Below are 16980 nucleotides of genomic sequence, written 5' to 3' on the forward strand. Positions count from 1 at the left end.
TTTGGAAACCCCTTCATGAAAGGGTATGGCCACCCTGGCAGGAACTGAGGAGCTGAGGACATCAAACAGGGAGTCCGAGGGTTCTTCCAGTTCCTCTGCCTGAAGCCCCAGGATGGATGTGACCATTTTCAAAAGTTCGTGGTGCACTTTGGTGTCATCTTGAGGAACTGGATGAGGGGGCCCCGATAGCCTCGTCTGGTGACAATAAGGACAACACCAGTGCCGCAGGGACCTCTACTTCCACTGGTGGTCCAGTAGCTTGCTCCCCTGGGTCCTCCTGGATCTGTGGGGTCTTACCCCCCAAAGTCTCAAGCGCCGGAGGGGGATGGGATATTGAGGCCGCTGGCCTCTCCAAGGCTCCCAACACCAGGGAGGGTTGGGTGAACCCCCAAGGGTTCCACAGGTACAATGGCACTGGCCACTGCATCTGGGGCCATGAAACAGGTTTTGGTGCTGATGATGTAGGCAGCACTGCAGGTACCGGGGCTTGACCCATGGTCAGGGAACCTCGCTTCATGCTGGAGGTTTAAATGGAGCGGTCGGTACCAGGCGACCAGGATTGGGTGGAGCAGTGGCTGTTGTCCGACTGGTGCCGGTCACTGTGTCCCGAAGGCAATCTCTGTCCGAACAAGACAGGTGTCTTGGTCAGGATCTCAGGGACTGATAGTGTTCGGTGGATCTGCATCGGAGACCCGGCGATCCACACCTCACACTACTCAACCTGTACTGGGATGTCGAACAGGACCGGGAGCTAATACAGGCCGGTTGCTGGGAGGCTCTTCTTGAGTAGGACGACCTACTGCTAGGAGATGGGCAATGATGGCCCAGTGAATGGCAATCTCTGATTGCCAGTCAGTCCCGTTATTGGTACCGGGCCCTTGGAGACAGTTGGGGCCGGTCTGGGAGTTCTTGCCGGGTGGCGCGTGCCTCAGAGGGTCTGCGCCAATCTACCGGCAAGATATGCCTTGAGTCCCTTGATTGGTGCCCCCTGTGTGAAGACCAAAGAGGGCTCTGCTGAGCCTGCCTCTCTAGTCTTGAGGTGTGATGGCTTCTGGTGGGCGAGCGATGGCGGGATGTGCCGCTGAGGTGGGGACACCTGCATAGGTCCCAGCACGGGTTTTCCCTGAGACCGGGGTACCGCTGGAGCCGGTGTGGGCAGCACCGGGAGTGTCAGGATCTCCTGAGCTGCTTGAAGGGCATCGGGCGTTGAAGGAAAGGGAACAGCCCTCCTGTGTACAATACTATTAAATCCCTCCTGGCCAGAGACACCAAAATCCTTTTGCCTGTAAAGGGTTAAGAAGCTCAGGTAACCTGGCTGACACCTGACCCAAAGAATCAATAAGGGGACAAGATACTTTCAAATCTTGGTGGGGGGAAGGCTTTTGTTTGCGTGCTCTTTGTTTTGGGGTTGTTCGCTCTTGGGACTAAGAGGGACAAGACATCAATCCATGCTCTCCAAATCTTTCTGAACAAGTCTCTCATATTTCAAACTTGTAAGTAAAAGCCAGGCAAGGCGTGTTAGTTTTTTCTTTGTTTTCTCAACTTGTAAATGTTCCTTTTTGCTAAGAGGATTTACCTCTGTTTGCTGTAACTTTGAACCTAAGGCTAGAGGGGGTTCTCCTCTGGGCTCTATGAATCTGATTACCCTGTAAAGTTATTTTTCATCCTAATTTTACAGAGATTATTTTTACCTTTCTTTCTTTAATTAAAAGCCATCTTTTTAAGAACCTTATTGATTTTTCCTTGTTTTAAGATCCAAGGGGATTGGATCTGGACTCACTAGGAATTGGTGGGGGAAAGGAGGGGGGATGGTTAAATTCTCCTTGTGTTAAGATCCACGGGGTTGGATCGGTGTTAACCAGGAACTTGGTGAAGAAATCTCTCAAGACTATCCAGGGAAGGGAGCTAGTATTTGGGAGTAGTGGCAGCAAAACCAGATCTAAGCTGGTAATTTAGTTTAGGAGTTTACATGCAGGTCCTCATATCTGTACTCTAAAGTCCAGAGTGGGGAAGGAACCTTGACAGGCCTGCACCGCTATCTGGAGTTGCAGGTGAAGTATGGGATGGGCTGCATTGCTTGACTTGAGCTGGGCCCCAACTGAGCTGCCCAGCACAGGTCATGGCTCACCTCCAGCTCTCTCCTTTCCCTTACGGGAGGTAGGAGATCAAAGAATATCAGGGTTGGAAAGGACCTCACGAGGTCATCTAGTCCAACTCCCGGCTCAAAGCAGGACCAATCCCTAACAATTCCCCTTCCAGTCTTTTTCGGCTTCTTGACTGGAGCCGTGGAGGGGGATCGGTGCCGGCTCGTAGACGGTGCCAGTGGAGCACTGCGCACAGAGTCCGCGGTGCTTGGTGCAGAGTCAGACTGCTGCTCCAGTGTCAGAGTAAGTGCTGACTCCATTAGGAGCGTTTTCAGACAGATATTGCGCTCCTTCTTCATCCTAGGTTTAAAGGACTTGCAGATACGGCACTTGTCACTTATGTGCTCCTTGCCTAAGCACCTTAGGCAGCTGGTATGTGGATTACTGGTGGGCATAGGCCCTTTGCAGCAATCACAGGGCTTAAAGCCTGGGGACAGGGGTGTGCCCCATCCCCCAGCTGACTCCCGTTTGGGACTAACGAAGAGTTTGAGTACTGCTAAGGGTTACTAAGAAACTACTAACTATATACAACTATATTACAGTTTTTCAAAGTTTGCAAGAAGTTTACATGAAACAATGCTAGCTGAAGCAGCAGATATTCCAGCACTGTCACTGGCATCAAGAAGGAACTGAGGGTGGGAGCAGCTGGCAGTGCCCCTTATACCGTGCCATGCGGGCACCACTCCAGAGGGCGCCAGAGCCAGTCCCTTACGGATACTGCTGAGGGAAAAACTTCTGGCACTGGTGCATGTGGTGAGCGCACACACCTAATAAGGAATGGACATGAGCAAGCACTTAACGAAGAAAGAGTAGTTACTTACCTTACTGTAACTGTTTTTTTTGTGATGTGTTGTTTGCATAAATTCCACCTTGAACATGCATGTGCCCCATGTGCACAATATCAGATGATTTTTAAATATCAATATCCATTGGGGTTGTGCCTGAGTCCTGGGAGCTCTCAAAACCACTGTAGCCAAGGATATAAGGGATGGGATGGCCTCAGTTTCGTCCCTGATAAAGAATCCCATGTGACAGGACTTTGAATTAGCAAGGACAGAGGGCAGGTTGTGGAATCTTTGTGGACAATACATCTTGAAGAACCTCGCTTATTGACTGTAAAGTTAAATAACCTTTCTTTTTTGAGTGACTGTCCACACAGATTTCACTGTTGGGTGCTAATTGCAGTTAACTCATGCGATTAACTCAAAAAAATTAATCGCGATTAATCACAGTTTTTATCACAGTGTTACACTATAGAATGTCACTTGAAATTTATTAAATATTTGTGGATGTTTTTCTACATTTTCAAATATATTGTTTTCAATTACTACCACAGAATACAAACTGTACAGTGCTCATTTTATATGATCATTTTTTAGCACAAATATTTGCACTGTAAAAATGATAAATAAAATAAATAGTATTTTTCTGTTCAGCTCATACAAGTGCTGTAGTGCAATCTCTATCATCAGGACAACTTACAAATGTAGATTTTTTTGCTTTATAACTGCACTCAAAAACAAAACAATGTAAAACTTTAGAGCCTGAATTGACTTGTAGCCTCTGAAGTTTTATATTGTTTTATTTTTGAATGCAGGTTTTTTTGGTACATAATTCTATATGTGTAAGTTCAACTTTCATGATAAAGAGATTACACTACAGACTTGTATTAGGTGATTGAAAAATACTACTACTTTTGATTTTTACAGTGCAAATATTCGTAATTAAAAATAAATATAAAGTGAGCGCTGTACACTTTGTACTCGGTGTTGTAACTGAAATCAATATATTTGAAAATGTAGAAAGCATCCAAAAATATTTAATTAAATGGTATTCTATTATTAACAGTGCAATTAATCACACGATTAATCGTGATTAGTTTTTTTAATCGCTTGACAGTCCTAGTAATAAGCAAGCAGTATCCTGTGCCCAGATGTATGTAAAGGAATCCTATTTAAGTACTGATTGAAGAATCACCTGACCAAAGCTTGCATCTGATCTAGAGGCCTGAGTGGTAAAAGTATGGGCTGAACTCCATATAGCTCCTCTATGTATCTCAGTCAATGGGACCGTTAAAAGAGGCAGTGTAGGCCCGGTGGACTCAAATCACATGAGACCAGATGTGTCTGGGGTAATCCCATTCTTTAATAATACATACCAAGTATATATATTGTTCAAAATCCATTTAGACAATCTCTGCAAGGATATTTGTTGTCCCCTCATCTGTTCTACAAAAGCACCAAACAGTCTCAGTGAAGCTCTAAATCAATCAATCAATCTAGCCCTGTCCAGATAAAAAAGACTGCTCTAACTACATCCAGTGTGTAAAAGTTTGCTTCAGCAGGTGAAGAATGAGGTTTGGGGAAAAAGACTGGCAGATAAAGAGATTCATTAATGTGGAAGTCTAAGACTACCTTAGGCAGAAACTTCAGATGAGGCCTAAGAGTGACTTTGTCCTTGTGAATGATGGTATAAAGAGGGCCTGCTATAAAGGCCTGAATCACCCATTGTGACGAAGTGGGACTGTTCTTAATGTTTCCTCTGAATACTGTGTGGGTGCCTCAGTTTCCCCTATGCATTTCTTAAGTCTCCAGTGTGTATAAATGGCTGACACTCTGTCTCCTGGCAACAAATGGCCGGGGCCCTTCCCCCATGCAAGGGGATCGCTAAAGGTGAACAAAGAGATCAGGTGACCTCCTGGCCCGGGAAAGAGACAAAGGCCAGAAAGGAGGGGCTGGAGGGGGTTTCAGTTTGGACCCGGCTAAGGGGTCCCGTTCTCTGTACCTACAAGCTCTGTTTTAGACCGTGTTCCTGTAATCTAATAAACTTCTGTTTTACTGGCTGGCTAAGAGTCACGTCTGACTGCGAAGTGGGGGTGCATGCAGGACGCTTTGGCTTCCCCAGGACCCCGCCTGGGTGGACTTGCTGTGGGAAGCGCATGGAGGGGCATATGCTGAATGCTCCAAGGTCAGACACAGGAAGGTGAAGCCGTGTGAGCTTCTTGCCCTGAAAACAGTCTGCTCCAAGGGAGAGGAGGCTCCCCAGAGTCCTGACCAGCTTTGTGGGGAGCAGTTCCAGAGCATCGCCCAGGGACTCCATGACACCCATATCCTTCTGGACAGGGGCATGGGCACCGGGAAGACCACATCTTCACTGAGATGTGATGGAAGGAGCAAGTAATCATGGGCTTGAAGGAGAAACCCATTAAAACCGGACACTGCAATCAGATCGCAAGGGACAGGGACTGGTGGAAAAGCTTGGATCAGTCCTTTCAGAAATTTTTCCACAGTGGAGTGACAAAATATCATGTAACTTTGTATTGGGGGACAATTTGCTGAGATTGCAGCCAACTAGACTCCAATTAAGCGCAGGGATAGTCCTGACTGCTTTAACAAGACCAAATAATCTATTATTGGAACTGTTGTCTATAGAGGTGAGTAGTGATTTTGTTCAGCACAAACAAACAATTGTTTTCATTTGGACTAGTAAATTTTCCTTGCTGAAGGCTTTATGTTTCTGAAGCAAGATGAGTAGGATTTCTGCAAAAACAGCTCCTCTCTGTAGGTGTCAGTCAACCAGACTCCAAACTGCCAGGTGAAGGGACTATGGGTCTGGATGGAGGACCTGGGTATTGTTCTGAGACAATAGGTTGGGTAAAACCAGTTAGGTGATTGGCTTCTGGACAGACAGTTCAATCAGGTCCAAATAAAACAACTGCCTGGATTAAGTTGGGTTATCATAGTAATAGTTTTATCTCAGCTTCCTAGCACGCTGGGGATCATGTGTATCGGTGGAAAAGCATACATCACCTCTGGTGTCCAAAGAATGAGGAAGGTATCTGTGAGGATCCCAGACTCCTGCCTTCTCTGGAGCAAAATCTTGGATATTTGTTGTTGTGGCATATAGCAAATAGGTCTACTGTCAGAGACCCTCATCTGTGCAAGATAGCCTAGGGAGTCAGACACTTGAGGGACCACTCACAAATCTCCAAGAGTCCTCTGCTGAGGCAGACTACCAGCATGTTCTGATGCCCCAGAAGATGAACAGTTAGTTGGATGACATGATGCTGAATGCTCCAAATCCATATAAGTATGAATTCCTGGCACAAAGGGGATGACCTGGCTTCTCCTTGCCTGTTGATGTAAAACTTTGCAATGGTGTTGTTGGTAAGCACTTGAAAGGCCCTGAAAGAGAGGCAGAAAGGGCCTTGCATGCCAAACAAATTGCTCTGAGTTCTAGCATAGCAACGTGGAGGGAGGATTCAGGAGCTGACCATTTCTGTTGAATCTGCAGTTGATTTAGATGTGCTCCCCACCCTTATGTGGAGGTGTCCATGACTAATCTTTGATGGAAGGGATGTGGAAAATGGAACTTTCCAACCTATTTATTTTGGTTGTGCCCACCAATCGAATTATCACAGGACTTCTGTGGGCCCCCCCCTTCTTGTCCATGCTGCATTGAGCAGATACACTGATTTCAACCACACTTCAAGTGGACAAAAGTGAAGCGTGGCAAAATCTTTAGACAAGTTCTCACTTGTGTTATGAACTGCACCTGGAACTGCTATATGACGTCTGATCTCTGTTGAGGTTGGCATGTCTTTGCTAACCTGGAATCTAAACATTGCCCCCATGAATTCAATGCATTGTACTGAAGTTAGTGTGGATTTGTTTTTGTTTACCATTGAGTCCCAGAGGGCTGAAGGGAGCTAGAGTTTTTTAAATGGTGTAGGTGACTTGTTGAGAGGACTGATTAATGTGGAAGTCAGATGAAGCCGAAGGGTGATTAAGGTATTTTTTGTGATACTCCCAGCACAATGTGAAAGTAGCTGTGAACCAGTCCATGGGATCCAAAGAGGGGATAACACAGGCTACAGTGACCATCGTGAATTTGAAACACTGAACAAAAGGACTGAGATGTTGAAGATCCAAGTGCGGTCTCCATGCCCCCTTCTTCTTTGGGATCAAGAAGTAGTGGGAGTAGAGCCCTTTTCCTCTGAATCCTTAAGGAACTTCCTCCACTATTCCCAGTGTTAAATTTCTTGTCTTAGAAGTGTCTTGTGAGAGGGATCTCTGAGGAGGGATGGGAAGGGTGGGGAGGAGATTGTAACAGCTTGAAACTGGATGGGATACACCTTGTTCACTATCTTGAGGACCGACTGGTCTGAAGTAATCCCAGACCAACCTTCTCTGAAATAAAACAGGTGGTTGCCAACATGAATAGAAGGGAGTCGATACACAGGTGGTCCAGCTGGGCTCTTGACATTGCTTTCAGAGATGTTTTGTGACCAACTGTCCCTGTTGCAGAGTGCCAAAGAAGAGCTCAAGGAATGTGATTGGTGAAAACACTGCCTCTTCCTTGATGGCTATGAAGTGCATTGTTGAGACTAGCATTGCTGCTGTATTTATAAGGATCACTGACAACATTGTTGTTTACCTCTGGGAGCTGGAACACACAAGCCCCAGTGACAGGAGGGTTGTCCTCTGTATCTTTAAGAAAGTGCAATGCCCCATCAGTGTAACTGTTCAACAGTTAATTACCTGGGAAGGGTAGATCCTGTATGGTCACTTAGACTTCATGAGGGATACCAGATGTCTATAGCCAGGACGACCTTCTCATTGACACAGCCATAGCTGTGGTTCTAGCTGCCATATCTGATGCATCAAGCACTGCTTAGAGCAATGTTCTAGCAGTGAGCTGTCCATCTGTCATGGTTGACCTTAACCTTCCTGGTATTCATGGGGGAGCTTGTATGTTAAGGTGGAGAGCCTGTCCTGTAACAGGGCATCATACTTAGAAAGTGCTTGATAACTGGCAACTCCTAGTTGATGATTTGCTGAGAAGTATTTTTTGCCTGAAAAGATCTAATTTCTTTGTCTCTTTCTGGGAATGGATTTGGACTGTTTAGATTTCTCATGAACAGCCTGGACAATCACGGTACCGAGGGTGGGATTCTAAAAAGTATTTGTGCCCATTAGCTGGCACCTGGTATCTCCTGTTCATGCACTTGGAAGTTGTGGGGGGAATGGATGCAGGAGTGTCCCAGATGACCTTTGTTAGTTCCAAAAGCCCTAAATTAATAGGTAAAGTCATTTTGCCTAAAGATGATGGTGGAAAAGGGCTAATAGCTTATGTTGCTTTTCTTGGATTATCTATAATAGGATATCTAATGTTTCTGCTAGGCTCAACAGTTCCTGAAAAACTTTTAACCACACTGAAGAGGATGTAGGAGGAGGGTTGGTCGTTTCATCAGCTGGTGAGGAGGACATAGCTAGAGGTTGTGAGTGGTCAGAGGAGAGACCATCTCCACTGACGTCTTGCTCTCCTTTCAGCAACTGATGACGTCTGAGAGTGGGTACTAGGACTGGCTCAATCTGCTGTGCAGGCAAGGGTGGTCTTGGTATGAGGACCACCGAGGAAGCTGGCTTCCTGACGTAAGGGTTGATACTGCATGGAGACCAATAAAGCCAGTGTTGGTAGGAGTGTTGAGAGGGAGGAGGACACATCGGATGGGAGAGTACCAGCTTAGAAGTTCCCTTATCAATTCAGAATACTTGTGGGGGCCTCTCAGGGGGTTCCTTCCTCGATTGTATGTCCGTGTTCCACTGGGTTATCTAAAGGAGGTATGGGTCACATTCAGATGAGGAAGGTCTGCTGTATTCCTTAGAGGAACTCAACTTTTCAGCCTCTTCCATCCATGGAGCACACTGGCCTGATCTGTGGATGGTACTGAGAGATCACCAGAGGACCCTGTTTGGTTTATCACCTCTCTTGGCCTGTCCAATATCAGAGATTCCAAAATTGGTCCCACAGCTAACTCAGCCAGCTCTGAGAAATGTCTCAATTTCAAAGAGGCCTGTGTTGGTACCAATGCATTTGTCAATGCCGTAGAAGCTGCTGGCGCCATCATTATGGTACTGATATATGCATCACCAGTTTTCTTGGTGCTGCTGCCATTGGTATGGACCTATCCGGTGCCAGAGTGGAGTCTGCCGCCTGAGTGGTATCAGAAGCGACAAAGTGCTTACTGTGTGAAGTGACTGGCTTTGATGTACTTGGGTGAGGCTCTGCCTGAAGGGAATAGAGTGTCAGAGCCTCAGGTGAGGACTTGAGTCTTCTGACTGCGTAGGAAGATTTGTACGTTCCTCGGTGCAAGGAGCAGAGCTCCTTATGGTCACTCTCCTAGGTCAATGCCAGAGGAATGGGTATTCTGAGTGTTCTGTGAGCTTTGGATGACATCATAACTTGCTGGAGTGTGTGTGACTGACTGGATGGAGTAGGTCTCTCAGGTCACTTGCCAGGATCTGAAGATGCATGCCTAGACGTCTCCAGGTGATGCAGCTTCAGGGTACTCAGAGATATTTGTGTACCAAGTATCACTCAGCTACGTCTCCTTCTCTTACACCTAAGAGGCATCCTGAATGTCCATCACTGATGGACACTGCTGTCTCACAGGACGAGCAAATCTTGAATCCTGGAGACTTGTCTTCAGCCATTCTGAGCCTGTGTATGTGGGGTGAGGGGAGAAGTGTCTAGCTCTTACACAGAGAGGCTGGGGGGGAGGTGTTTGCAAGAAATCTGATATTAAGTAAAAATGTTTTTTTCCCCAATAGCGTTAACTAAGCTTATGTAAGCTACCAACTAAATATCTAGACAACAATAACTCCAAATACTCTCTGTAGATGGAGAAGTGGACACCATGGGGTTCAATTTTGTAGCCACAAGCAGTAAGAAGGAATTGAGAGGTGGTTGAGGCTGCCCTGCCACTTTTATCCTCAGCTATGGTGGTTGCAAGGGCTCCCAGGCTGCAGGCATGGCTCCAATAGACACTGCTATTGAAAAACAATCCAATCTTGCATGTATGGAATGCATGCACACTCAAAGTAGAATTTGCGTTTACCTTTTAATTATTATTTACTATTCATATTCCAGTGGAAGAGGAAATCAGGAATTAATACAGTACATATATGGTATCATTTATTTTGCCCTATTATACTACTCTTCAACCTGAGACAGCCCAAAGAGACTAAGATAAGGACTTATTAAAAAGTAAATATTTACTGTGCATGGCATAAATTCCTCACCATGGGATGTATACTAAATACAGACAACCCCATTGTACAGCATTCTTTTTTAACGGGTCCCAATATTCATGTGCCAAGTCAGTTGCCAAAGAGTGGATCCCTATGAAGCATGTATGTAAACATTAGGAAGTTAACAGAGGAAGGCAAAAATACCGTTAACTAATACTTGTTCTTCAAAATTTTTGTACATCTCTTTTTAATTAAAGCTAGCAAGTTTGACAACATCATGAGCTTTTTATCTGCACCCTTTCATAATACAAATTATCTTTCTATGTAAATACATAATATGCACCTATGTTAGGAGTTTCCTGCAACCTAGGAAAAATATTCTTAAGATTATTTTCTTCTTCTTGTTAGATGTTAATTGCCAGATATTCTGTCTTGTGTGCATGCTTATTTGCAAACAGGCCCATATGGCCCACCGTATGAAAGTACTATAGTCTCTCTTTTCCCTCTAAAATTATATATTTATTTATTTTCATGATTAATGATTGTGGTTTTTACACTATTAGGTTACAAGCATTGGGATATATATTTTGCATTTAAAATAAATGCTCATTAATAAAACTAAGACAGACTATGGTTTTAACCTAAATTATATAAAAATAATTTAGAATGATATTTATAATTGCTTACCTTAGCCAGATAAGCTTCCACTCTATTTTTTGAAGATAATGCATTTCCAGTTGGGTTTATGAAACTTCCTCCAAGACCAAGACTTCTATTTAGTGTTAAATTATTGCCAAGATTGCCAAGCTGAGTTGTATCCAGGACTGGACTTGCAGAAAGACTTCCATTTACAATGCTGTTAGCAATTAAAGATTTGCTCCTGTGGCGCTCCTGAAGGAGTTTAGCATTGGCCTCTGCCATCTTTTCATTAGCTCTGTGAAAAATATATGGTTTTTTACTCACACTTTCACAACTAAATGTTATTCAAATTTCAAGCTATTTTTAATATTTCTATAACTGTAAATGATTAAGAATATTAGAAATGAAGAATTGCTCAATTCCCTCTATCAGAGGGGTAGCCATGTTAGTCTGTATCCACAAAAACAATGAGGAGTCCGGTGGCACTTTAAAGACTAACAGATTTATTTGGGCATAAGATTCAGTGGGTAAAAAACCACTTCTTCAGATGCATGGAGTCCCACGAAAGTTTATGCCCAAATAAATCTGTTAGTCTTTAAGGTGGCACTGGACTCCTCGTTGTTTTTGTCAATTCCCTCTGGAATTTTCTAAGAACCAAATCCTGAAAGATTCTGAATGCCTCTTGGGAATGAAGGGGAGTTAGAGATGCTCAGCACTTCTCAAAATTTGACCTCAAGACAATTTATCTTAGATAGTTATAAGTCCTGATTACTATAATCTTTAATGTATTTATATTATCTCACAACACCTTGTGAGAAAGTAAAGTAATATTATCTCCATATTACATAAGGGGGAACTGAGGCCCAGAGAGAGTAAGCAACTTGCTCAAGATTACAGAGGAAATCTTTGGCAGAGCTGGGAACTGAACCCAGGTCTCCCAAATCCTAGGCTAGTACCCTAATAATTGGACTGTCCTGCCTCTCAGTGTAGTTCCAATCCTGAGAAGTACTGTTATAATGGGAGCTGAACTGATCCTAAACGCACCACCAGATTAGGCCTTTTTTCTAGGGATTGAGGCTGATAAGGTAAGAAAAAAAGAGATTACTCATCCTGGGCAGTAACTGCAGTTCTTTGAGATGTGTTCTCCTGTGGGTGCTCCACTTCAGATGTACGTGCACCCCACGCATCTTTAATCTGAGATTTTCATGAGCAGTGTGCATTTGGCCCTTGCATGCGCTGCTGATATCCTCATGCCTTGCAGCGAGGCTATATTAGGCTGCATGGGCAAACTTCCCTCAGTTCCTTCTTCACTGCTCCATCTCAGAAGGAAACTCTGAAGCAAAGGGGAAGGAGGACGGGTAGTGGAGCACCCAAAGAGGGACACACTTGGAAGAACTACAGCTAATGCACAGGATGAGTAACCTTTCTTTCTTCTTCAAGTAATGTCCCTGTGGGTGCTCCGCTCCAGGTAACTCCCAAGCAGTATCCCCATAAGGAGAAGGAAGCTTCAGAATTGAGTCAAGCACAGAGGAAAGAACTGCACTGCCAACTGCTACATCAGCTCTAGAGGCACTGACTAAGGCATAGTGCCTGGAGAAGGTATGTACCAAAGACCACATAGCAGCTCTGCAGATCTCAGATACTGGGAAAATTTTAGGTAAAGCTATAGATATAGATTGTGACTTTGTTGAGAACCTTTAGATCTGTCTACAAGCAAAATGAGCAATCTAGGAGATTTACAAAATGATTTAATCCTGTCTAGGTAGAAGGATAACACCCTCTTGACATCTTCAGTATGCAAGGCAGTCTCTAGATTGGAATTATGTGGTTTGGGAAAGAACATTGGCAGGTAAATGACCTGACTCACATGAAACTCAGAAGACAGTTTAGGAAGAAACCTGGTGTGTGGTCATAAGGTAACTTTGTCCTTGCAGAATACTGTGAAAGGAGGGTCTACCATGAAGGCCCCATCTCTCTGACTGTGCGGGCTGAGGTAATAGCCACTAAGAAGGCTGTTTTCGTGGACAAATTCAGTAAGGAGCATGTCACCCTCGGTTCTAAAGGAGATTTCATGAGACTTTTAAGAGGCAAATTAAGGTCCCAAACTGGGGTGGAGATTTTCACCGGTGGAAAGGGATTACCCAGACTTTTCATGAACTTTATGGCTGTAGGGTGAACAAACAGTGAGAACCCCCCAGTAATGGTATGGAAAGCTGTTAAGGCAGCCAATTGAACCTTGAGAGAACTAAGTGGTAGTCCCATTTGCTTTAGTTGTAGTAGGTATACCAGAACAAGAGGAAACAAGGCAGATTTGGGGACAGGATTCTGGAATTCACACCAGTGACTAAATCTTCTCCACTTTTTGAAGGTATTTCTGGTAGAATCTTTCCCATTTTATCTATCATACTTCTGCAACGCAGACCAACTCTAACCCCACAAACCATCAAGGAGCCATACCTTCAGGTGGAGAATGCTCAGATTACAATGCAGCAGTTGACTGGCACCCTGGGAGAGGAGTGATTAGAAGATTTATCACAGAACAAAGGGCTTGGCGAAAGAGGTTGGAAATCAGGCCTGCCTTGATCGTGTTGGGCTATTAAGATAACTCTGCTCTTGTCCTGTCTGATTTTGTTCACCACTTTGAGAATGAGGCACATTGGGGAAACACATAAAACAGTTTCTTTGTCCAAGTGAGGAGAAAGGTGTCCCCCAATAAACTGTGAACTAAGCCCCTCCTTGAATAGAATAGATAGCATTTTTTGTTCACAGCTGTGGCAAAGAGGTCCATTTCTGGAAATCCTGGAGTCTGAAATATGCTAACAAAAACCTGGGACTCCAACCCCCATTTGTAGTCTTGGGCAAAACACTTGCTGAGAGTGTCAGCTGTGACATTCATTACTGAAATTCTATGCAATGTTTTATACAGCAGTTCCATAACCTTATTGCTTCAGTGCAGAGGGAAGGGGATCTCGCTCTTTCTTGACGATTGATATATAACATACAGGCCACATTGCCTATCATAACTTTAACACACCTGTGTCTGATGAGAGGCAGAAAATGAAGGGAGGCATTTCTGACCACTCTGAGCTCCAACAGGTTGACGGAGGGGTAGATTCTTAGGGTGACCATCTGCACTGTAACATTAGAGCACTGAGGCGTGCCCTTCTCCATCCTAAAAGAGATGCATCTGGGGTTATGGTTACCATTGGTGTCAGTTGGAGGAAGGGGATCTGTACCCCTACATTGTGATGAACATTCCACCAGTCTAGGGAGCATCTGACTTGTTGAGGAACTGACACCTGTTTGTCTAGGCTGTGTCTGTTTGGTAAGTAAACTGGTGTGAGCCACCACTGGAAACAGCAAAGGCACAATCTTGCATGTTCTGTCACAAAAGTGCACGTGACCTAGAAGTTGAAGACGGTTTCTGACAGAAGTCTAGGGTTTCCTTTGAATATTTCTGACAAGGTTTGATAGTGTTGTGGATCTCTCCAATTGAAGGAGGGCTCTGGATGCCAAGGAATACAGGGATACACCTATAAATTGTATGTTCTGAACAGGAGTCAGTGTGGATTGTCCCACTTTCAATTGAAGACCCAAGTCCAAGAACAAAAAGTGTTCTGTTTGGCAGACATTTCTTGGTATGACCAAACCTTGAGAAACCAATCGTCAAGGCATGGGAATACTGTGATCGCCTGATGACACAGGTAGGCAGCCACCACTGACAGAACCTTTGACAACACTCTTGGAACCGATCAGGGCTCTTGAGAACTGCTGCCAATAAGCTGCCCAGGAATCCCAATATAGTCATTGAGGACCATAAGGGGGAGGTGAGTGGTATCCAGGGTTGCTCCCATCAGGAGTTTAGAGGTCCCAGGACATCTTCTGTCTCTTTGAGAAAGGGCGTTTATATATGGGTATGTAGGAGAACCCTAAACAGAGACTGAGGATACTGAAGAGAAGTCTCCATCATCATTCTCTTCCTCCTCTAATGGGGGAGCTCAGACCAAAAAGGGAAGTGACTGTACTGGGGATATATAAAGGTCCAGAGATTGGGAGGTTCTTGGTACCTAAAGATGCTCGGTACTTGCCAGCAATAGGGACTCTGGTTCAGCAATCACTGATAAGTGCTTCGGATACCTAATGTCTTGCAGCACTGAGTGGAGCTGCGTCACTGAATGTTGTTGCAGCACCAGCAGACTGGAAAGCTTGTCCCTGCAGAATGGTGATGATGGTTTTGAGTGATTCACAGGCAGTGCTGATGCAGACGGAGGCTTAGTCTTACATGATATTGAAAAGCTTGACATAGGTACCAGGAGAGGGATTAAGTCTGATGGTACCTATATTCTTCTGTGTTTTCTCTGATCATCTCCACTAGATGGTACTGGAGCCTTCTCAGAGCCAGGTCTACTCTTCAAGCTGCTGGATTTTCCTGACTCGTACTGGAAGAGCCCTTCACCTTTATGGTACCAAACCTTGAGGATGAAGTCTCTGAGGCTGCTGACCTGGTTGAAGAGCGAGGCTTTTCGAGATGGATCTCTTCAGAGGGGAATTAGAGCTTCTCTTTTTAGGATCTTTAGAGGAGGTCTCTGAGGCTTTCCCCTTTTCAGCAGAGTGTAGCACCAAAGTCAAAGGGGCACTAGAGGGACTGATGGACAGGGTGCGGGGATTCTCCTGACTTGGCTCTGAAGTGGGGAGAAGGAAGCACTCCTTCATTAACAGTCATGGTTCTTCTGTGCACTGGATTTGAGGGCTAACTGTAAGTTACACTTCTGTGGACCATGCAACTCTCCCAGGCAGTGAACCCACTTAGAGTGTCCATCACTGATCAGGATAGCTTCTGTCCACATGAGGCAACATTTAAACCCCGGAGAACCAGGCAGGCCCCTCACAGACAGGATTTTCCCAAAGGAAATAAAACAATCTTTCAATAACCAGTAACCAGCTACTGTAGTACTACTAACAAATAAACTCAACTAAATAAAATCAGTAGAATGAACTCAGCAAGAACCCAAGGCAGGCACAATGTAGACATGCTAAGCTCCACCCCAGGCTGAGGCAGTTGAGAAAGAACTGAGGGCAGTTTGCCTGCGCAGCCTCATATAGCCTCAGTGTGGAGCGTGAGGATAGCAGCAGCGCATGTGCTGGCTAAATGGACATTGCTGATGAAAATCTTTGATCAAAGACATGTGGGATGCAAACGCACCTGAAATGAAGCACCCATAGGAACACTACTCAAAGAACTGCAATTTCTCTTGCTTACTGTAAGTACAAGAGATTATTACAGAACAGCCAGAAGATATGCCTGTTAAAAATCAAAAGAATTTTATAATATACTCTATAAAAATGAATGATATTTCTGCTACTTATAAAATATTGAAAATAATACATGTTACTCAGTCTTCCAGTTAGTTGTGAAAGTCTACTGCATCTACAGATACCTGCTCTTGGATTGATGCACATTATGGTGAGCAGGTCAAGGAGTGAGGCATTTTAGGAGGAAAGTTAATGAAGGGAAAAATAATATTTTACCATTTGTTTTAAAATAAAGGTTTTGACTTACCTATCCAGTTTACTTGCTAGTGATTTTCTAATTTTTAATTCTTCCAAATAAAGATCTTTGTATCTTTCCAGTTCTGTCTGCGTAGACTGTTTTTGAAAGACACTGTCTTCTTGTGTGTTTTTTATTCTAGCCAGTTCAGATTCTAGATCTCTAATTCTGTGCTCCAGTTGGTTTCTCAGTGAAGCATTATTAGTAATTCTTATTTGTTCTAATGTCTCTTGGGAAGCTGCCTGCGTCTAAAGTAAATAATACAACTTAAATAAATTGGAAGAAAGAAGAATTTTTTTTCCAACAGTTAATCATATTCAATATAAATACACTATCTTATTCAGATAGGGAACTACTCTTCCTTAGTGCCATCAACCATACAGGGAGACATTTGAAGTCACTATGCAATAGAAAGATTTTGGGCTTAGAAAGAAACTGTCCCTTATTAAGGACCTATTACATTAAAGTTAGCGCTACACAACTTTCAATCTTATAGGACAATAGTCTAATTGAAACTGATCCCCCTGCTGGAGCCAGAATCCCATGTGATCTATACACAGGTAGATAATACTTCCTGCATTGAAATAATAAATGTGGAGTCAAAAAGAGGAGGTTA

General features: G+C 44.2%; 1 protein-coding gene across 17 annotated transcripts in view; it reads right to left on the reverse strand.

Annotated features, from left to right (window-relative positions):
* ANKRD7 (ankyrin repeat domain 7) overlaps nucleotides 1-16980 on the reverse strand; it is a 184049-nt gene that overhangs the window by 19725 nt on the left and 147344 nt on the right. For 16 of the 17 annotated variants that reach the window (XR_005590376.1, XR_005590372.1, XR_005590374.1 and 13 more), the window contains 2 exons: nucleotides 16377-16612; nucleotides 10865-11111 (listed from right to left, as the gene is read on the reverse strand). Coding sequence is in view for 13 of the 17 variants with exons in the window: in XM_039509062.1 (XP_039364996.1) it covers nucleotides 10865-11111; nucleotides 16377-16612 (483 nt within the window). In the remaining 4 variants the exon portion in view is untranslated. Of the gene's footprint in view, nucleotides 1-10248; nucleotides 10329-10864; nucleotides 11112-16376; nucleotides 16613-16980 lie in introns of those variants that run through there. The other variant, XM_039509120.1, reaches the window with a different exon arrangement.

This window comes from Mauremys reevesii, linkage group 1, assembly GCF_016161935.1.
Source record: "Mauremys reevesii isolate NIE-2019 linkage group 1, ASM1616193v1, whole genome shotgun sequence".
NCBI classification, from domain to species: domain Eukaryota; kingdom Metazoa; phylum Chordata; order Testudines; family Geoemydidae; genus Mauremys; species Mauremys reevesii.